This window comes from Phocoena phocoena, chromosome 9, assembly GCF_963924675.1.
Source record: "Phocoena phocoena chromosome 9, mPhoPho1.1, whole genome shotgun sequence".
NCBI classification, from domain to species: Eukaryota; Metazoa; Chordata; class Mammalia; order Artiodactyla; family Phocoenidae; genus Phocoena; species Phocoena phocoena.
Window position 1 is genome coordinate 20,358,535 of NC_089227.1, and position 23,528 is coordinate 20,382,062.

At 38.7% G+C, this 23,528-nt stretch overlaps 1 protein-coding gene across 1 annotated transcript in view; it reads left to right on the top strand.

Moving 5' to 3' along the window:
• The window catches only part of CCDC146 (coiled-coil domain containing 146), a 110,248-nt gene that overhangs the window by 65,460 nt on the left and 21,260 nt on the right, over positions 1-23,528 (top strand). The window contains exons 4-8 of the mRNA XM_065884064.1: positions 6,689-6,746; positions 8,605-8,778; positions 10,760-10,833; positions 11,764-11,991; positions 13,050-13,236. Of these exons, the coding sequence (XP_065740136.1) occupies positions 6,689-6,746; positions 8,605-8,778; positions 10,760-10,833; positions 11,764-11,991; positions 13,050-13,236 (721 nt within the window). The remainder of the gene's footprint in view (positions 1-6,688; positions 6,747-8,604; positions 8,779-10,759; positions 10,834-11,763; positions 11,992-13,049; positions 13,237-23,528) is intronic.

Consider the following 23,528-nt stretch of genomic DNA (forward strand, 5'->3'; position numbering starts at 1 on the left):
AGCTTAATCAGGAGAATTATATTCCGGGGGAAAGAAATCTGAGTTCTTCTTTGTCTTTCAGTCTAAACTTGTTTCAGGCTCACCAGTGAGATCTGTAAAAAGAAAGCCTAACTATTTCTGTGTTCTGTAAGCACTCTTTCAGTTGAGAAAATAATGAAATTAAAACAATTGGTGGCTGTTCATTAGTATTGAAACTATGAATGCTTGACATTTCCACAAAAGGGTAAGAGGACCATAAGTCAGTTGATATTTAAGTTGTTTAAAATTTCCAAGTATTCCTGCCAAGGGGAGAAGAAAAAAAAAAAAAAAAAAGACCAGAACTCTTGCCTTTTAGGTATAGACAGGCAGATTGTTCACTGAGTTGCTTGGGATGGGGCTGGAGGTGGAGGACTGTACATAGTGACCTACAGTAAACAAGGACATTCAAAATTAACATTTGCAGAAATGTTGAGTGTGTATTCATGTTGGATTTGTTAACATGTTATACTGTAGCTTAAGCAAACTCCCTTGCATTCTCAAATACTAGCAGCTCAAGAATTAACAAACTTATTTTCATAAAAATAATGGTGATAGCAAAAGAAATACCAGGAAAGAATTATAGGCTGTATACTTCGTTGGCTTAACATTACATGGTATGGAAACAAATTCACTCAACACTCCCTCCCCAGGAAAAAAGTAGATATTTCCATCCCCACATAAAAATAAAGAAACTAAGCCAGGGAGGGGGGAAAAAAAAGGAAAAACACTATTCATCCAAATATTCAGATGATATTTTTCAAATCAGCACAACAAAATCTCATTTTATTCAGAGCCTGAATAACAGAAGCCCAAATAACTAGCACTCCCCCACCCCAGCATCTTTAGGAACTTCTGACTCACTGGCAGCTACTAAGAACAATATACTGTTCACATATGCTAGAGAAAAGATATTCCTCTATAATTTGATTTTCTTATGTTTTCACATAATATAAACTCCTATTAAATGCTAATGGTGAGCATAATTACACGACTGGTTAATAATTAAATCTGTTACAACAGTTCCTGGTTTGGGATTAATATTCAGAGATGATCTCTTGATAAATATGCAGTTCAGGAAAGAATATGTAACCTACTTAAATAAATTAAGTAAATACATTACAAATAAGTAATGAAGTGATTAAATAAATACTGTTGAGAACTTATTTTAGAAACAAAGTAGAATTCATTATCTTTCCAAAAACTTCCCCTGAAAAGACTTTTTAGTATTCTTTTCAAGGTTTTCCTTGCCTTCACTTTGTTACGTTTTGGGGGGCTTCTCTACTTACTAGTTAAGTCCTGAGATTTGGAGGGCAAATCAATTGTGTCTCTCATGCTAAATCTGATATATTCCGACAAGTCTCCGTCAGCTGGGGAAACAGGGCCGTGGTCGGTCAGTGCTGTCTGTCATGGGTGTGGACGTGGAGGGGGGACACGCGTACTGCACGTGTGCAGGACTATCAGTGTGACCGTGGCCTTGGTAACTATTTCCTCTGCCATAGCTGCTTCCCTGTTGGTGCTCACCCAGGGGTTTAGCAGTCATTTTCCATTCTTAGTCCAACAGTAACAGCACAATTGGAACCAAGAAACAAACAGATCTGGTAAGAAAGGAACAGAGGGATTATTTTAGTGACGTCTCTGGAATTCCAGAAAGTTAGAATATGACAGAGGGCCATACAGTGCATCAGGATTAGTAGTAAGGAAAAACTCACAGCTGGAGCAGATTTTACCTTCTAATCATTAACAAAAAAACCAAACCTTTCCTGCTCCCCCTGTGCCAATCAAGAACAGAGCGAGCTTAGAACAGATTTTGCAGCGTATAGTCCTCATAACCCGAGATACACGTTTACAAGGCAGATCCAACCCTACAACTAACGATTCCACTTTCTATCCGGGCCTCCCCACTCAAGGCAAGGTTTGAATTGCTTACAGACTTCCTGCGTGATTCTGAGTCGTGTCAGAGATTGAGAACTGTGGGTCCACAGAGCGGTCCTCAGCACTGACTACTCTAAGAACCACCTGAGGCTTCTCTCAGCGGCCACTCAGTCTGTGCTCCAGCACCTCCAGCGATGGGAACTCACAGCCTCCCACAGCAGCCCAGCCAAGCCCAGCCCAGCCCAGCTTCGGGCAGCCTGACTCTTAGATGGCTTTCGCTTGTATTGGTTCAGAAATCTCCCTTCTTAGAACTTCCACCCATTCAGGCTGGTTCCACTCCTGATGTGGATGACGCCTCTCCGCGCTTGGCAGCACAGAGGGTTTCCAGCAGTCCCTCTTCACCCACAAGTCCTTAAAACCAAAACCCTTTGATGACATGGTTTAAGTTCGGACTCTTGCTGTAGAAAAGTAATGAATCCTGAGGAGCTCTGACACTGAACCACCCCTGAGTCAGAAAAGCTGAAAATGTCAGATGTAGATTTTAATGTCAGTTTGAAAGTTTACAGGCTTATCTATATCAAGAGGCACACGTACAATAACGTTTTTTCATCCCAGTAATGCCACGCAGAAATGAGAACCCAAAACAAGAAAACAGACAATGCATAAAGATGTTCATTACATTATTATTTATAAAAGCAAAAAATCTAAAGCAATCTAACTTCTAAAACATAGTGGAATATTTCAATAGCAATGTATTCCAGAGGGAGCTTGATACTGAAAAGCACCCTGGAGTCAGATACAGCTAGGTTTGATAGTCACTTCAGCCTTGACCAGTGAATTTGGAAGAGGTACCTAACTCCTCAGTTTCTTCATTTGTACATTGAAGGTAACAATAGCCACTTAGAAAGGATCTGCAGTTTAGAAATGATGTTTGTGAAGACCGTGGCATATAGTAGGTTCAGTATATATTAGATAATATCAATATTAAGGATTATTTTATCATGGTACATCCACCCACTAGAAAACCTTGAAACTAGCTATTAAACTATTAATTATGAAGTCCGTTTTGCAAATTGGGAAACTATTTTAATTACACGTTAGGTAAAAATGGATTCAATAATATATACATATGTAATATAATTTCATTAAAATATACAAGGAAAATAAAAATGATCAATTGTGGTATGAGAGGTGTGGGATTATGAATGATTTATTTCTATAAATAAAGGTATACATCTTTTAAAGGAAAAAGGTCAATGTTTCTTAACAAAAAAAGAAAAAATCAGACAGCTTCACAGGCAAATTCTATCAAACATTTAGAGAAGAGCGAACACCAATCCTTCTCAAACTCTTCCAAAAAACTGCAGAGGGAGGAACACTCCCAAATTCATTTTACGAAGCCACCATCACCCTGATACCAAAACCAGAAAAAGATATTACAAAAAAAGAAAACTATAGACCAATATCACTGATGAACACAGATGCAAAAATCCTGAACAAAATACTAGCAAACAGAATCCAAAAACATATTAAAAGGATCATACATCATGATCAAGTGGGATTTATCCCAGGGATGCAAGGATTCTTCAATATACGCAAATCAATCAATGTGATACACCATATTAACAACTTGAAGAATAAAAACCATATGATCATCTCAATAGATGCAGACAAAGCTTTTGACAAAATTCAACACTGATTTATGATAAAAACTCTCCAGAAAAGGGGCATAGAGGGAACCTACCTCAACATAATAAAGGCTATATATGACGAACCCACAGCGAACATCATACTCAATGGTTAAAAACTGAAAGCATTTCCACTAAGATCAGGAACAAGACAAGGATGTCCACTCTCGTCACTCTTATTCAACATACTTTTGGAAGTCCTAGCCACAGCAATCAGAGAAGAAAAAGAAATAAAAGGAATACAAATTGGAAAAGAAAAAGTAAAACTGTCACTGTTTGCAGATGACATGATACTATACACAGAAAATCCTAAAGATGCCACCAGATAACTACTAGAACTAATCAATGAATTTGGTAAGGTTGCAGGATACAAAATTAATGCACAGAAATCTCTGGCATTCCTATACACTACCAACGAAAAATCAGAAAGAGAAATTAAGAAAACAATCCCATTTACTATGGCAACAAAAAGAATAAAATACCTAGGAATAAACCTAGCTAAGGAGGTGAAAGACTTGTACTCAGAAAACTATAAAACACTGATGAACGGAATCAAAGATGACATAGAGATGGAGAAATATACTATGTTCTTGGATTGGAAGAATCAATAGTGTGAAAATGACTATACTACCCAAAGCAATCTACAGATCCAATGCAATCCCTATCAAACTACCAGTGGCATTCTTCACAGAATTAGAACAAAAAAATTTACAATTTGTATGGAAACACAAAAGACCCTGAATGGCCAAAGCAATCTTGAGAAAGAAAAATGGAGCTGGAGGAATCAGGCTTTCTGACTTCAAACTATACTACAAAGCTATAGTAATCAAGACAGTATGGTCCTGACACAAAAACAGAAATATAGATCAATAGTACAGGATAGAAAGCCCAGAGATAAACCTACACACATATGGTCACCTAATTTACGACAAAGGAGGCAAGAACATACAATGGAGAAAAGACAACCTCTTCAATAAGTGGTGCTGGGAAAACTGGACAGCTACATGTAAAAGAATGAAATTAGAACACTACCTAACACCATACACAAAAATAAACTCCAAATGGATTAAGACCTAAATGTAAGACCAGACACTATAAAACTCTTAGAGGAAAACACAGGAAAAACACTCTTTGTTTGCCCAGCAAAGGAAACCATAAACAAGACGAAAAGACATCCCTCAGAATGGGAGAAAATATTTGCAAATGAAACAACAGACAAAGGATTAATCTCCAAAATATACAAACAGCTCATGGAGCTCAATATCAACGAAACAAACAATTCAATTAAAAAATGGGCAGAAGACCTAAATAGACATTTCACCAAAGAAGACATACAGATGGCCAAGAGGCACATGAAAAGATGCTCAACATCACTAATTATTAGAGAAATGCAACTCAAAACTACAATGAGGTATCACCACACACAGGTCACAATGGCCATTATCAAAAAATCTAGAAACAATAAATGCTGTAAAGGGTGTGATGAAAAGTGAACCCTCCTGCTCTGTTGGTGGGAATGTAAATTGATACAGCCACTATGCAGAACAGTATGGAGCTTCCTTAAAAAACTAAAAGTAGAACTACCATATGACCCCACAATCCCACTCCTGGGCATATACCCTAAGAAAACTATAATTCAAAGAGAGACATGTACCACCACAATGTTCACTGCAGCACTATTTACAATAGCCAGGACATGAAACCAACCTAAATGTCCATCGACAGATGAATCAATAAAGAAGATGTGGCACATATATACAATGGAATATTACTCAGCCATAAAAAGAAACGAAATTGAGTTATTTGTAGTGAGGTGGATGGACCTAGAGTCTGTCATACAGAGTGAAGTAAGTCAGAAAGAGAAAAACAAATACCATATGCTAGCACATATATATGGAATCTAAAATAAATAAATAAATAATAATGGCACTGATGCACTGATGAACCTACTGGCAGGGCCGGAATAAATATGTAGACATAGAGAATGGACTTGAGGACCCGGGGCAGGGGAGGGGGAAACTAGGGCGAAGTGAGAGTAGCACTGACATATATACACTACCGAATGTAAAATAGTTAGCTAGTGGGAAGCAGCTGCATAGCACAGGGAGATCAGCTCCGTGCTTTGCGATGACCTAGAGAGGTGGGATAGGGAGGCTCAAGAGGGAGGGGATATGGGGATATATGTATGCATGTGGCTGATTCACTTGGTTGTACAACAGAAACTAACACAGTATTGTGAAGCAATTACACTCCAATAAAGATTTTAAAAAAAGAAAGAGAGAGAAAACGGATGATAGAAATGTAATTTTAAATGTCCTAAAGAATTATCCATTTTATGTTTGTTTAAGAAAATATCATTTTATATTTAAAGAAAAGACTGTAAGCCTTATCTTGTGGGAGAGTTTCACATCACCATTTTGAAACTCAGGGACGCTCAGGTGGTCTTTACAATCCAGAAATGGCAGCACACTACCACCCCCTGGTGGCAACACGGCTGAGGCGTAGGATCGACAGCTTGGAAGTAAAATAGCAATTTATACGCAAGCTCTAAAAGGAAAGGTGTAAGTGTCCAAAACTCTGAAAAACTTCAACTTCAGCCTGTGGCCCACACAACTAACCTATATTAAATTCCACGTGGTGCATACTTATTACACAAATGTTAATTTACTTTATTGCAAATACAATTTCATAAAAATAAACCTGGTATACATGCATCTTTTGACCTACTGGCTAGTGGGATCTGATAATTTGATGAAAGCAGTAGAGGCTGTAGCAGTAATCCTGGCGGGTACTAGTTTACTGCAAATAAAAGAAAAAGTCCAGAGCCCGCCTGAAGGAACTTGAGTCTGGGGGTAGTTTGTGCTCCCAAGCAGTTACAATACGATGAGAGAACTGCTTTGACGGGTGTGTGTACAGTGTTGAGGCAGGACTGGGGAGGGAGCACCCAAATGGGCCTGTGGGACTCAGTGAAGCCATCACAAAGGATGGACACCAGGTCTGGCAAACACAGCTGGGAGTGCATTCTGAGAAGAGAAAATAGAAAGTTATTACTGTGGAAATAGTATACTTTTTTGTACTTTGTCAAAGTTGTTTTTGTTTTTGTTTTGCAGCTTAATGGAAGAGAAAAGCCTCATAATAAAGGAAATCGAGAAGATACCTAAGCCAGGAGTAAGTCTTAGATGATCTAGACTTTGTTAAATACAGCTGGATTGAAACATCCCTTTTGATAAATATTAACGTTTATCACAACAACCATACCCTGAAACATTTGAAAGACCCAGAAATCTTAACAATGGATGGTGCTGAAAGGAATATCTGCATAACTTTTACAGTAAACATAAGTGGTGCCTATTATAGGATTTAGCTATTTGGCATCTAATTCAGGTTATGTTTAGTTGGACAATATCTGCTTTGTTTTCAGAAGAAAAAATGGTTGGCACTTAAAAACATTATTTTTGTTATATCTGTTACTCTCATAGCTTCCTGACTGTCTCAAGCTTATTACAAGAATTTTTTATAAAGGTGTATCACTTATTAATTCCTGCCTAACAAACCGCCCCAAAACATACTGGTTTAAAACAACAGCCGTTTCTTATTTTCCTCAGTTCTGAGTTCTTCTGGTCTGAGCTGGCTCATTTGGGGCTGGAAGGCCTAGGATGGCTTCATTCATATGTCAGCCAGTTGGGCCGCTAGTTGGTCTAAGGTCACATGTCACTGGTTACTCTCATGACGGTGGAAGGGTTTCCAGTCTCAGGAAAGAGACAGAGAGTCTCAAGAGAGGGCAAACCCCAACACATGCACTTTTCAAGCCTCTGCTTAAATCACTGTTGGTAACATCACATTGGTCCAAGCAAGTCGCGTGGTCACATCTAGAATCAATGGGGAGAGAAATAGGTCCTACCTCTTAATGGGAATAAGGACAAAGACATATTGCAAAGAGGCATGCAAACAAGAATAGGAGGAATTTATGTCCCTTTTTTTGCAATCTATCATAGAAAGTAAATACAGAGATCATCGCACTTTGCATTGCTTTCACCTTCTAAATGGTTATATTTAAAAAGTATGTTGTTGGTGGTCTAATTCCAAGGCATAGAGTAAAATGCCTTTATTCTATATGCATAGAGTAAAATGCTATAATATATATGAGTATGAATATACTGATACATCATATTATATATTAATTATGTATATATTATATACTAGTACAGAAGTATTCCTAACCATCATTTTCAACACAGATTCTGTGGGAAAAAGCATTGTGGATTTTAGTTCCTGACCATAGGATCACCAATTTTACCCTCGAAGCCACAGTGGAGGAGGGTGAGGGTGATATGCAGAAAGGCCAGAGCAGGCTAAATGGATCCTTCCACTTAGTCATTAGTAATGTGTGGACCTTCTGAGTATAAGAAGGCTTCTCTCTCACAAGTCCAACACTCCCCAGAAAATCAGTCATGGGAAACAAAGACCTGTTAGGAGTCTGGGGCAGAGGGCATTTGGGGATAATGTGCCTGAGTTAGAGAAGTAGTATTAATAAGAGAGCAGGGGATTACGGAGTGCCAAGGATAAGGTATTCCAAATAGGAACTTCCTAATCTTTAATTCTCATGTGTGACTCAGGAAAACCATAAACCTGATATTCAAAGATTATTTGCATCTGGTGTTGCCAAATCACAAAGCTACTAGAAAAAAGGCTGGAAATTTTTACTAATGCTTTTTGGTATGAAATAAATATGAACTCAGAAAAAGTTAAATCTTCCTACTTAAAATGTGGGAAGGTTAAAAAGAGCATTAATTTAAAAATGAGTTCAAATCTAATGTGAAATGTTTAACACACGCAGTATAATTGCCATGCCTTTATTGAAGAGGTCAGAAATCATAAGTTGCATTTAACTTCGCAAGAAATCATTCATGAATCTCAAAACAAATATCATCAAAATGGTGAGTAAAATTATTTTTAATTTGATTTTTATGGAGACAAATGTTTGCTCAGACTCTGTATAATCTGATAATTTTCATGACTTTTAAAGGAAATGGAGAAGATGAGAATATTGAGAGAAAGCACTGAAGAATTACGTAAGGAAGTAACGCAGAAGAAATTAGAAATTAAAAATTTACGGGAAGATTTGACATCCAAGCAAAAGCAATTACTAAAGGAGCAGAAGGAACTAGAAGAACTGTTCGAATATCAGGTCACCTTAAAGGTATGTTACTCACAGCTCATAAATATTTAAACATTGTGCCTGCAAGGACATAAAGGTGCATGGGTATGAAGATTGACTGCAAATGTTTGACAAAGACCAAAACACACACACTGAAATGTTCTGCATTGTGACTGATCCTATCAAACTAAACCTGGGCTCTGGGAATTCACAAAAGACTCTGGAGTGTTTGGTAGCGTCACTCTAAATTGGAGTCCTGACCTGGGGAAAAGGCCTCTCTAAACCTCACCAAGCATTTTTCAATATTGGAAACGAGTGTCACAAACACAATCACTTCCTTCAAGAGCAAGCAAATGTTCTAACCTCTTTTGTATACTGTTATTACTGCATCCTTCTTTGTCTGTTTGATTCCACTTCACTTCCCTCTCACCGTGAAAGTGATGCAGGGCCTGTATTTATGTTTTAGGAGATAATTAAACTTCATTTTATTTTGAAACCTTTGGGTAATAGGTCTCAAAACAATTGAAGTAACCTAGACTTACATCTTAAAACTACATCTGAGACACCTTGGCTTACAGGACAGTTATGATTCACTTTGACCTCCTTTTCCTTAAGAGTCAGAGCAGTCGGCCAAGATGTACCCAGATGCCACCCAGAACACAGGCACTGAGCACAGGTGGATTTACAAGGAACCCAATGAAACTAAGGCTTCACATGCACGAACCACCACCAAGGTCCTGAACCTAATTATCATTTATAACTTTTGATTCTTTTTCTTAAAAAGAGCTCCCCAAGACTTCCCTGGTGGCACAGTGGTTAAGAATCCACCTGCCAAGGCAGGGAATACGTGTTCGAGCCCTGGTCCGGGAAGATCCCACATGCCACAGAGCAACTAAGCCCGCGTGCCACAACTACTGAGCCCACATGCCTAGAGCCCGTGCTCTGCAACAAGACAAGCCACCGCAATGAGAGGCCCGCGCACCACAATGAAGAGTAGCCCCCGCTCGCCGCAACTAGACAAGCCTGTGCGCAGCAACGAAGACCCCAAGCAGCCATAAATAAATTTATAAATAAATAAATATATAATACTTAAAAAAATAAAAAAAGAGCTCCCCAAATTGTACAAGTTTCAGCCTCACAAAACTTAGATCTGCCTCAAGACTGAGCAAGGTCCCAGGGAGAAACGCACCACACTGCAGGGATGTCCTCAACCCCCAAGCATCTGTGTTACGCCAGACCCCAAAGTCCAGTGTGATCCTCAGGCAGGAAGGGGCTCTTCCACAACCCCTGCCATGTACATAAGATTCTTGAGGTTAAAAGTGAATCCTCCACGAATCCACAGAGCACAGTGCAAAGTGACGTGAGACAAAACTAGCTTCTGATCTTGGCCTTGCCACTTACAAGCTGTGTGAGTTTGGGAAAATTAGCCTCGGTCTTAGGCAGGGTTCCCTAGAAGCAGAGATTAAGACAAGTATTCACTGAGCAGGAGCTCTAAGGAGAATCCCATAGGGTAGCGAGGGAAACAGGCTAGAGGTGGGGTTCGAAGCGGGCCAAAATACGGTTTCAGGAGAACCCTCCTGGCAACCTGATGCCATGAATTGCACCGCAGTGGTTGCTCCACCCTGAGGCAGAGGGATGGGCTGCTATATCTCCACATGGGTCACAGCCTGCTCCCCTCCACCTTCCACCCCCCCTCCCCCGACAAGGCAGCTCTGCCAGCCATGGCAATCTTGTGGAGAGAACAAGCATGAGCTGTCAGCAGCCTCTACAACCTCTGAGGGAGGGGTGTACCTCCATAAAGGGAATCTACGCAGAGCGTAGCTCCTCTTTAAAATGGTAACGACCATTACCATCTTGTAAGGTCATTATGAATATTAAATGGAATAATTAAAGCACACTGCATAGTACAGGACAGACCGTAAGAATTCTACACCTCGTAGTTCTTTTCTCTTTCCTGTTTAATTTGCTTGACTGCTTCTGGTCCAAGACTACATAATTTAACATGGTTGCATTTCTTTACTAGGATGAACTGGTCCACCATCAATCCATTCCTGTACAAATTGGAAAAGAGATAGAAAAAACATCACGCAAAAAAGTGTATGGCTTAATTTTATTTTTTATCCCTCCCAGCCCACGCTCCCCCAAGTTATGTGTGCATGCTAAAACAAGAATATTAACCACTGAACACATCGAATTACTGTTATAAGTTTAGAAATATCTGCATTTGGACCTGTCTAGGTTGTATATATCAAGTTCTTCAGGAGAATGCAGTGTAGCACATTACTGTCATTCCTAGCATTTATGTCTTAATTTTGGGACAATATTCTCTTTCCAATTTTATATCATATCTCTATGGAGAACACCAACTGACTTTAACAGATCTGTGTATGGAATAAATTATTGGAACTGTGTAGAGTTTCATGGTCTAGATATATGTTGGCCAGCCAGATGCCTAAAGCCCAAGTGACAGTAACTCTTCACTTGCCAGCTATTCACGTGTGTGAGACCCCCAAGCATTCAGAGTAGATTTGGAGGCAGAAGTCACTGAGGAATTCTCAAGGTTGAGAGGAACCGAAAAGGGTAAAGATAAGTGAAGATACAAAAATCTGGAGAAGTACTATGATTGCTCTGGTGGCTGATCTTAAAAGAAGAGAGAAAAAAAGCAGCAGACACTAGTAACGTTTCTAAAAGCCAAGCCCACTAGCACCAAAACTGAGAAATTTACCTCAATTCAGGGAGGATGGTCAGGATGAGGGTAGAATCCCAGGAGACGGTAGCAGTGGGGATCTGGGGAGAAAGTGGGGAGGCTGGACAAATTCCTGCCCTCAGTGGCACTCAGTGGAGATATCCCCTCAGTCCCACTCATCTGTGGTCTTCACCCCACTTCTGAGATCACTGAATTTGTGACTAGCCCTTCTGTTGCCTGGTCAGAAAGTAAAAATAGGTAGACAGCCTGGGCTCAAAATAAGGCAAACTCATGTGTGTGTTGTGTACATATGTATATGTGTATGTATGTATCCCTCACAGAGAAATGGAAAAGAAAAAACTGGTCGTGGAATATGAACTCAAAGAGCTAAATGACTCCCTAAAGAAAGTTGAAACCAAAATTAATGCTGTAATGGAAGAAAAGGAGGACATAATAAAGGAAGTTGAAGGCAAACGAGCCTTGCTTGAAATTAAAGAACGAGAGTATAACCAGTTGGTCAAGCTACTGGAATTAACCAGAGAGAATGAAGCAACTTCACTAACTGAAAGGTTAGTTATATTAATGTGTTTCTGTCATCTAAATTTTCTTCAATTTATATTTGAGGATTCAAAACATAATCTCAAACATTTATATTGATTCAATAAACATTTTTATAGAATTTTACATTTTTACCATTAATAAAAATATATTATTAAATAAAGTATTTCAAAGTATTTCTCCATCCTTTATTCTTCACTGCCCTCAATTTCCTGTGCCCAAAAACTTAAGGACACAATCTATCGCATTTTTTTCAGTTTCTAAAACGTGCCTCTGGGAAATTCTGTCACGGAGTGTGCTATAATTGAGGGATTTGTTTCCCTGAAAATTATTGTATTCTGAGGTAATCATGATTTTCTCCTAATGGGAGCAATTTTGTGGTGCGAGTCTCTGGCAGAGTGTTATTTTCCATTTTTAAGCAAAATTTCAGGGAGACTAGGAACTTGTGCCTCTGCCAATTTGCTCTTCCATTTGGGGTTTTTTTTAGTGGCTGTGCCTCTGACAAGAACTCGCAAACAGAATTGCTTTGGGCATTACTTACAATTTGATTCTAGCATGAAAATAGTTCTGTATGCACCTGCTGAGCACACTGTCTTTTTTTTTTTTTTAAACATCTTTATTGGGGTATAATTGCTTTACAATGGTGTGTTAGTTTCTGCTTTATAACAAAGTGAATCAGTTATACATATACATATGTTCCCATATGTCTTCCCTCTTGCATCTCCCTCCCTCCCACTCTCCCCATCCCACCCCTCCAGGCTGTCACAAAGCACAGAGCTAATATCCCTGTGCCAAGCGGCTGCTTCCCACTAGCTATCTACCTTACTACGTTTGTTAGTGTGTATATGTCCATGACTCTCTCTCGCCCTGTCAAAGCTCACCCTTCCCCCTCCCCATATCCTCAAGTCCGTTCTCCAGTAGGTCTGCGTCTCTATTCCTGTCTTACCCCTAGGTTCTTCATGACATTTTTTTTTCTTAAATTCCATATATATGTGAGCACACTGTCTTGAAAAACATGAAGGGCAGTTGATGACAAATCACTTTCATATTCTCTTTTTACATGGAACAGAGGGATCTTGGATCTCAATTTACGAAACCGTCTCACTGACAAGCAAAACTACCATGATGAACTTTCCCGTAAGCAGAGAGAGAAAGAGCGAGATTTTCGAAATTTAAAAAAAATGGAGCTACTTTTGAAAGTGTCCTGGGATGCACTCACTCAAACACGAGCACTGCATCAAAGGCTTCTGTTAGAGGTGGGTGCTAAACACCACTATCGGGTTTGTAAGCTCTGCGACGTCTTTTTGTTTTTCGGGTTTTTTGGTTTGGTTGTTTTTTTTTTTTTTTCCTTTGGGCCGCGCTGGTGCGGCTTGTGGGATCTTAGTCCCCCCAGCCAGAGACTGAACTCAGGCCCTTGGCAGTGAGAGCGTAGAGTCCTAACCACTGGACTGCCAGGGAATTCCCTCAGTACTGTCTTTTTTAAGCAAAAATATTTCAAGAATTTGTTTTTGCTGTCAATAAAGAAAGAGGGAAAGGAAAAGAACAGAGAAAAGATAACTTTAAAATGGATCAAACCTGTTATAGAGGCTCTGTCTTATAGTATGTTTCAATCTTTTTGTTAGCCCAAGATTAGAGAAATGTCTTATTGGGATCAAGCATCAGCCTGGCCAGGGGAGGCAGTTTGGCCATCCGGCTCTGGAAGAGCTAACGGGTTCATTACAGGGTAGGACCAAGTAGACCACTATGTTTGAAGGAGTTGAAAGAGTCAGATCCAGAATGGTGTCACTATAGACTACAATAGTCAGAAACAAGATCAGATCATGTAAATATAGATGGACAGTCAGCCTGTACCTCCAATTAGTCAAGGGCCATCAGAACCCAATGTCTGGCTACCTGTATACTTTTGTGCAGTATCAGAGGTGTACTACAACCAGAGAATGCTCAGTATAGCTGTTACTTTCTTACTACCTCTGCGCTCCCAAATGGAGGGGTTTTGGTCCTGTTGCCTCTGATTCCCTCCTCTCTCACGTGGCACTCCCTGTGCTAATCAACTGAGCAGTGCTAAAAGGCAGTGGATTGTTGAGAGGGCTGCATCCCTGTGCCCAGGCCTTAGTCAGTGCTTCCTTTGGTGAAAATGAGATCAGTCTCTGAGATGAAGCAGCTGAGGGTACAGAAATCATACCTGTTTTCTTCAGGATTGTCATGGTCCCTGACCTTATGGAGGTTCATGACCTCAGACATGTAAACAGGAGTTTCCAGCTATGGTAAGACACTTCTGATCCTAACCCATAAGCCTAATGCTCTTCTCCTTCTGGGAATATGGAAGGTTTATACTTCCTTGTACCCTCTGCCATTGAGCAGGGTCATATGATTGGTTCTGGCCAACGGATTGTGGGCAGAAATGACACATGTTCCTTCCATCCTGGAGCAGTGCGAGACCCTCTAGCTCTTTCCCCCATCCCGTGGCCATTGTGGAAGTACATGATGACATGGAAGTGCTGTAAATGGAAGCGTCCAGGAATGCTGAGCCAGCTGTGGTCGTGGAGGATCACCCTGACTGGCCACAGGCTTTGTCAGAGCAAGAAATAAACTTTCATGCCTTTGAGCCATGATAGTTGGGCTTGTTTCTTTAGCATAACCTAGCCTATCCTGATTGAAAGACCAAGATTTAGCAAAGTGTGAAGATAACTGGTTAGAGTTATGAGTGTTCTAAATGACTAGGTCTTGGTCTTGCTGTCAGATGGCATTCATGGACCTTTTTTCCTAACTCAATGGGGCAAAATGTGCTTTTCACAATTTTGCAAAACAAATAGAACAGTTATTTGTTATTATTAAATAAAACAACAGTATTTATGTTTCTCATCTACTTTTAATAGTTTTATTAAAATTCCTGCATGTAGATTGATTCTTTTATGACAATGAAATATTTTAAACTATAGAAATGCTTTTTTCCATAAAAGTTTATGTTGTCTGATATTAGTACAATCAACCATTACACTAGATTTTTGGTGTTGTTGTTAGATTTTGCATGATTATTTCCTTATCCATCCATTTACTTTCGTTCTCTCTTTGTCCTCATCTAGGTGTGTCTTTCATATGCAGGATATACTTTTTAATATCTAGTCTGAAAACTTACGCCTTTCAGTTCTTGTATTTAGTCCAAAAACATTTAAAGTAATTATGGATACACCTGGGCTTATGTCTACTGTATTACTATTGCTTTTTCTTTGTCCCATCTATTGTATGTCTCATTTTCTCTCCTATCTTTTCTTCTTTCGGGTTAATCAAAAAGATGAATTGTTCAACTTCTATTTTCTATTGTTGTATTTTCCCCATTTTTGATATGCATTAGTTTTGCATTCTCTTTCCATCCCTTGAGTGGTTATCCTAAAGATGACACCATTCATCCTTAACTTATTAGAGTCCAGTAAAAATTCTTTTACTACTTCCTGGATAATGCTAGAAACTTTGAAGACTTTAACTCTATTTACCTTTGCAACTCTCATACGTTCACATATATTTTTTAAATCCAACTTTTCAAGTTATTCTTACTTGAAGTATTGGCTTACTACAAGCTATTCTATTTTAGCCCAAAGCCTTTCACATTAGGATGTTAAGTTGGAACTTTGGGTAAACAGAGACCTTCTGGTACTCCACCTCAATCACGGTGAGATTTACAGTGATTAGCAGCTAAAACATTTCTTCTAAGACCTAGTGGAATCCTAGATGTGATGAGTAGGAAGCTCTTAAGAGCAGCAAATGTTTTTATTGATAATACAATCCCTGTTTATTGACCAAATAACCATAAGTAAGATTTCTGTAAACAATAATAGGAAAAAAATTATCATCGCCTTTAGTAATCTATTGTGGTGATTCCAGTAGTAAGTAAAGTCAGTCTGTTAAATATTTGCTAATGCTGACTCAACAAAACATTCCCCTTAAAAGTAAAAAGAAAGATAAATAGAAGCAGTAAGATAATTTGTCACTTAGAGAAATACCTATTAGTGATCTCAAAAGCAGTTATACACTGATAAAAGTCACAATATTGGTTCTAAAATATGACACACCCTAAACAGAATTAAGTTGGTCTCTACCAGAAAATCTCAATTAAATAAAATAGAAGGGGTACGTAAACATAATATAAAATGTAATTCTGCCATTTATACTTCCAGTTAAGATATGAAATATTGCAGTAGACCATGGTTCCTGTCATAGTAGCCAGAAAAAATGGATAAACTAAAAATCAGATATTTTAAAAAGACATATGAGAGTTGCGGGAAGTAAATTCTAAAACGGCATAAACACTTCGTAGGTGAACAGAGACAGGTAGGCTTTTTCCTCCCTGAAGCATTTGCCAAGTCTAGGCACGCGCAGGTAGAAGATGGGCCTCCCAAGAAATAACAAAGCTGGAGGCATAACCCTCCCAGACTTTAGACAATACTACAAAGCTACGGCAATCAAAACAACATGGTACTGGCACAAAAACAGATATATAGATTAATGGAACAGAATAGAGAGCCCAGAAATAAACCCACACATCTTCAGTCAGTTAATTTTCTGCAAAGGAGGCAATAATATACAATGGAGAAAAAACAGTCTCTGCAGCAAGTGGTGTTGGGAAAGCTGGACAGCCTCATGTAAATCAATGATATTAGAACACTGCCTGACACCATACACAAAAATAAACTCAAAATGACTTAAAGACTTAAATATAAGACATGAAACCATAAAAATTCTAGAAGAAAACATAGGCAGGGGCTTCCCTGGTGGAGCAGTGGTTAAGAATCCACCTGCCAATGCAGGGGACACGGGTTCGAGCCCTGGTCCAGGAAGATCCCACATGCCGCGGAGCAACTAAGCCTGTGCGCCACAACTACTGAGCCTGCACTCCAGAGCCGGTGAGCCACAACTGCTGAAGCCTGCGTGCCTAGAGCCCGTGCTCCGCAACAAGAGAAGCCACCACAATGAGAAGCCCCCGCACTGCAATGAAGAGTAGCCCCTGCTCACCGCAACTAGAGAAAGTCCATGTGCGGCAACGAAGACCCGATGCAGCCAAAAATAAATAAATAAAAATAAATTAAAAAAAAAAAAACATAGGCAAAACATTCTCTAACATAAATTCTCTGGGGTCAGTCTCCCAAGGCAATAGAAATAAAAGCATAAATAAACAAAGGGAATCTAATCAAACATATAAGCTTTTGCACAGCAAAGGAAAGCATAAACAAAACGAAAAGACAACCAATGGGCTGGGAGAAAATATTTGCAAATAATGCAACCGACAGGGAGTAATTTCCAAAATATATAAGCAGCTCATACAGCTCAATATAATAAAAAAAAAGAAAACAAACAACCCAATTAAAAATGGGCAGAGACCTAAACAGACATTTCTCTAAAGAAGACATACAGGTGGCCCTCAGGCACATGAAAAGATGCTCAACATTGCTAATTATTAGAGAAATGCAAATCAGAACTATAATGAAGTATCACCTCACAGCAGTTAGAATGGCTATCATCAAAACGTCTACAAATAATAAATGCTGGAGAAGGTGTGGAGAAAAGGGAACCCTCCTACACTGTTGGTGGGAATGTAAATTGGTACAAGCATTATGGACAACAGTGTGGAGGTTCCTTTAAAAACTAAAAATAGAGCTACCATATGATCTAGCAATCCCACTCCTGGGCATATATCCAGAAAAGATGAAAACTCTAATTTGAAAAGATACATCCACCCCAATGTTCATAGCAGAACTTTTGCAATAGCCAAGACATGGAAGCAACCTAAGTGTCCAATCAACAGATGAATGGATAAAGATGTTTTATATATATATATATATATATATATATATATATGCACATACACACACATACATACACACACAGAATAGAATATTAGCCATAAAAAATGAAATCATGCCATTTGCAGCAACATGGATGGACCTAAAGATTATCATACTAAGTGAAGTAAATCAGACACAGAAAGACAAATATCATATGATATCACTTATATGTGGAATCTAAAAAAATGATACAAATGAACTTATTTACAAAAGAGAAATAGACTCACAGACATAGGAAGAAAATTATGGTTACCAAATGGGAAAAGGGAGGGGGAGGGATAAATTAGGAGTATGGGATTAACAGATAAATACCCACATATATAAAATAGGTAAACAACAAGGATTTACTGTATAGCACAGGTAACTATATTCAATATCTTGTAATAACCTATTATGGAAAAGAATCTGAACCTGTACACCTGAAACTAACACGATATTGTAAATCAACTATAGTTAAATTTTTTAAATAAAGAAATTAGAAACAACAATGTCCTACTGTAAAGCACAGAGAACTATATTCAATATCCTATGATTAACCATAATGGAAAAGAATATGAAAAAGGAATGTGTATATATATGTATAACTGAATCACTTTGCTGTACAGTAGAAATTAACACATTGTAAATCAACTATACTTCAATTAAAAAAATATTAAAACTGAAAAAAAATTCGATAATGAATACACAACGTTTAACACCTTCCCAGGCAGACAGCAAGTGGACATGTTACCTCTTAGTAACAACAGTAGTGCTAACTACATGTGACACACAGCCGCTGGGGATGTGGAAATAAATGCAGCCTATTTGAGAAGCTACAATTAGAAACAAGGAGACCTTCTGAACCCTGTTTTCTGCCTTCACTCGAAGGCTCACCTCAGTGGTGCTCATTGCCCAGTAAGTTCCAAGCATAGTAGAGGATACCTCACTGGCCAGGGGCCTCCATCCATTGGTAAAAGGACCACCTCCATGGTAAGAAACATGAGGTTGTGGGGAGTAGGCAGTAGTGCTCAGTGTCTAAACTCATTCTGGATTGAGAGTAGAATCTTGCTAATTTCCTCCCAACACAAAGCACACAGGAGTAAGCATTTAATGCAAAGTAGAAATGACCGACCATATCCCGAGTCCAGTTCCTGCTGCTCCCAGGAACACCAAACTGAAACACCAAACTGAAAAGCAAAGTCATTTTGGAAGAAATAATCCAGCCTCACTTGCTCTGGTCACTTACTCTGCTTTGATGAATGCTCTAGGGTCTCTCTCCTTGTGCTGGCTTCTCAGCTCAGAATAGCTGGGGTTCTGGCATTCCTCTCAAGGCAACTGATTTGTACAACATTTTGGACAGTTTGAGTGTTCATAAAATAAAACTAAATAGTGGCCTAGTGCCTACTTCAAAAAATAAAAAGAGAGTTGAAGATAATGGTTTAAATGACTAAAAAAAATGTTCACTGCAAGATTATGTTTTTGGTCAATGAATGTAGACTGGAAAGTGTATTCAGGTAAAACTCATAAAAGAAAAATCAGAAAGAAGAGAAAAGAATGACCAATGACTAGAAGAGGCAATTTTTCACGGAGTATAAAGAACCAAGGGTGAGTGCATATGTTTAAGAGTCTGAACTACTTGGGGTAACTCTAACTGTTCAGGGAACACAACAGGGGCCTATATATCCCACACCAAATGGATAAATAATCCCTACTACTCAAACTCTCACTTAAGAGGTAACATACACACTCTACCAAAGCAATAGAAATAAAAGCAAAAATAAAAAATATGGGACCTAATCTAACTTCCAAGGTTTTGCACAGCAAAGGAAACCATAAACAAAACGAAAAGACAACCTATGAAAGGGGAGAAAATATTTGCAAATGATGTGACCAACAAGGCATTAATTTCCAAAATATACAAACAGCTCATACAACTCAACAACAACAAAAACAAACAACCCAATCCAAAAATAGGCAGAAGAACTAAATAGACATTTCTGTTAAGAATACATACAGAAGGGGGCTTCCCTGGTGGCACAGTCGGGGAGGAATTGGGAATTTGGGATTAGCAGATGCAAACTATTATATATAGAATGGATAAACAACAAGGTCCTACTGTATATCACAGAGAACTATATTCAATATCCTGTGATAAACCATAGTGGAAAAGAATATTCAAAAAAAGAATGCATATATATGTACAACTGAACCACTTTACTGTACAGCAGAAATTAACACAACATTGTAAATCAACTATACTTCAATAAAAAAATGAAATATATCCAAAATAAATAAATGAGATATGTGAAAAGTGTAAAAAAAATAAAATAAAATAAAAGCAACACACATATACATCCTAAACTGAACTCTGAAGTCTGTAATTAAAATTTCCTCTCTGTTTGGTCCATCACTTTGCCAATAGTTTGTCCTTATCATGGTTTTTTCCTTCAAAGAAATGCAAATAAGATTCTTGGCTTTTAATCAAGAGAAACCTGAAGTGCTCTACCACCTAATTACTAACGTAGAGTGGGCTCTGTTTGTTTCTGTATGTTGAAATACAGTTGGTCATGCAGTACCAAGAAATATATATGATTTTTATTGGGCTAGACAAAACGATGACAAACTGGAATATGGAGGATTTCTTAATCGAAGACATCACACTCTCAGGAAATCATACTACACATTACAGTACACCTCTGCATTTAATCGTGGCTCTTATTGACTTCCATTTGGCACTGAAGAGAAATAAAACCCTATATCTACACTTTAATACAGTCCCCTCAGTGACTAGAGGTTTTGCTCTGACATTCACCGTCATGTTTTAAGGGTTGGAATAGTGTGACTCTGCAAGGTTATTCTCTTTCTAAACACAAAACCATGCCCAAGATTGTGACGACAACAACAAAATCCTATAACCAAGTAAATATGTCACTTTCTGTACGTACATGTCAAGCAGTATACCATGCAGGTCATCAATCCCAAGGGAGCAGAACGCCATGCACCACTTACCAGTCCTGGGGAGGAGGCCCACTGCATCTTGGTACTGGAGTCACCAAGGAAAACACAATAGTCAAGCACTGGACGGAACAACACTTTACCTACATAAAGAAGAGACAGAGGAAGATCAGCTTCAATAGTGGACATTGGTCCCCCGTGGCCAGCAGTCTCTCCTGACAGCCAGCTCAGGGCGATTGGCCTATGTTCACAACTGTCTTACGAAAGGAACATTGACCACCACTCCCCACCTTGTGGAGTCTGAAATACTGAAAACTGGGGGTGTGCCTGAGGGCCATTGACATAGAGGCTTAAGCAGAACAAAGGAGTTCTCAATGTGCCTGAAACAGGGAAAGATACTCCCACACAAGGTGATAAACCCAGCACAGGCTGTGTGGACTCTCTATCGCTTTGTAAAGAAGTGTTCTAGGCCCAAAGCCCACTCTTATGTGGCCAAGTGGGGGTGGAAAGACTGCATGCAGGAGACTGCCTTTCCCAACAGCACTTTTCCTTTATTTGTAGTTTTCTAGAAGTTTCATTTTTCTCTCCTCTGATTTAGAAGTGATTCTGCATCTCTCTCTTAATGACTCCCTTCCAGTGTTAAAGACAATTGTGACAACAGAACTATACGGAGGAGAGCATCAGCTTCAAGTCAAACAGAGTCAGGTTTAAATCCTAGATCCATGGAACAGCTTCTGATGTTAGGCATTTCTAACCTTTGAACTGGGATTATTGCAAGGAATAAAAGTGATTACACATGTGAAGGTGTGTGGTACTAAGAATATGATACCAAGAAAAAAATGTTGCTTTTCTTCCTGTATACATATAAACTTTTCCAAAGGCTCAAGAAAATTTTATAATCAGGATAAGACTTTGAATATGGCTATTTCATTCCAATGGAGAAGATGGCACCTTCAGGCCCTATTGACAACGCTCAGAAATGCCTCTTAGTATCCTCTCTGCATCATCTGAATGACTTCCACTACCCATCAGCTGTTCTCCCTAGGTTCTGTTCCTTTCATGTCCAATCTATCCTCCATTCTGCTACTAAATTAATATTTTTAAATGATACTTTCATGTGTCACCTGACCAAGACATTCAATATTCTTTATTTTACATAATCATAGAATGAAAGAACTGAGAGGAATCATAAAGATCATACGGTCCAAGGAAGGCAAGTGCCAGTTCTATTCAGCTGGTGGTAGCTCCTTGTAGTGACCATGTTGCAAAGGATTCTGAGACTCAGCACTGTCTTATCAGCTCTGCAGTTGATTAGTGATGTCTGCCTCAGGTATAGAAAGGTAGATGACAGCACATACACCATATATTTCCTAGTCTTAATCAAGTCTTCCTTTAGCTGATTCTTGTGATATATCTCCATAGTCTAAGTAATATACTAATAATGCTACTCCTTGATTTTTCAGTTTTAGACCTCATTATTTTTACTTCTCACTATAAAAGGTGAGGATTAAGCTTTCTTTATACCCCTGCTCAACACACATTTCTTGTCCCTCCACACAATAAATAGCCTCATAACCTAATTTTAACAATTTTGAAATTTCATATTTACATTATTATGAATAAAGGTTATTCACACCTGAGTCATATTAGATAATTACTTACAAAATTTTGTGTTCCCCCAATATAAACATTCTGTTTTTTTTATTTGTAGTTTTCTGTATACTTATAATTAGTTTCACACCAAACTGTCCTCTAATTGTATAAATCTTCTCTCAGCATGTTAAAACATATTTGGTAGTTTATTCATTTAACCTTCTTGAAGAAATCACTTGAGACTTTTCAGTAACCTCCAGCCAAAGTCCAGTAGGAACATATCCATGGTTGAATGAGTTGAGTTTATTACTGATTGCAGCAAGGGAAAACACTCACCAGGGGGAACAGTAGAGTATCTCAGTACAGGGTATTAGAAAGGCCTTACAGGATTTGGGCTTGTGTTATATGTTTTGGGGGATGGTTTAAGAAAATGGGACTCTGCCCTAGATTTGAATATTGTCAGAAAGTGAGGTTAATTCTATGATTGAGTATCTTAATAAATCTTAAGATAGAAAGAGAAAAGACTAGATTAAAGCTAAAGCTGTAGTTGGTAAGGAAGACTGTGAGATGGGAATACGTGATACTTTGTGGCTTGGAAAATGTTCATGTTTTTGTCTGTGACCAAAGACAAATACAGAGTGGTCTTGTTTTTTTCTATGATCATAGAATCATCTTGTCTGATGGTGATTTTCTGTGAAATTGTTTGTGTTCAGTAGGAGAACACCAAGGCCCAGCTGTGAGTGCCAACTCCCAGATCTCAGAAGCTGCTTTTCCCTCCTCAGCCTTCTGATCTGTAACAAACTGGTCTCACTTCTCTACATGTACACTCCCCAGCTTAGGAGCCTTACTCCATCATCTTGGTGACTCCTTTTACCTCTCTCCTATGTTGGATCCCCTATTTCATGTGTCTCTTCTATTTCTCTTTTGGCTTATTCTCTTTTTGTGGGAGGAGCATGTCCTCCAGTAGCTTCCTAAGAAAGTAGTTTGTTAAGACCTGTGTGTCAGAAAGTGCATGTCAGAACATATTTTATCCTCACTCTAGTTCATAGATAATACTTTAAGTGGATATGACATTTTAATTGGAAATTATTTTTCCTCATAATGAAGGCATTGATCAATTGTCTTTTATTGTCTAAAGTCACTACTAAGAAACTTGGTGTCAATTCTGATACTTGATCCTTTGT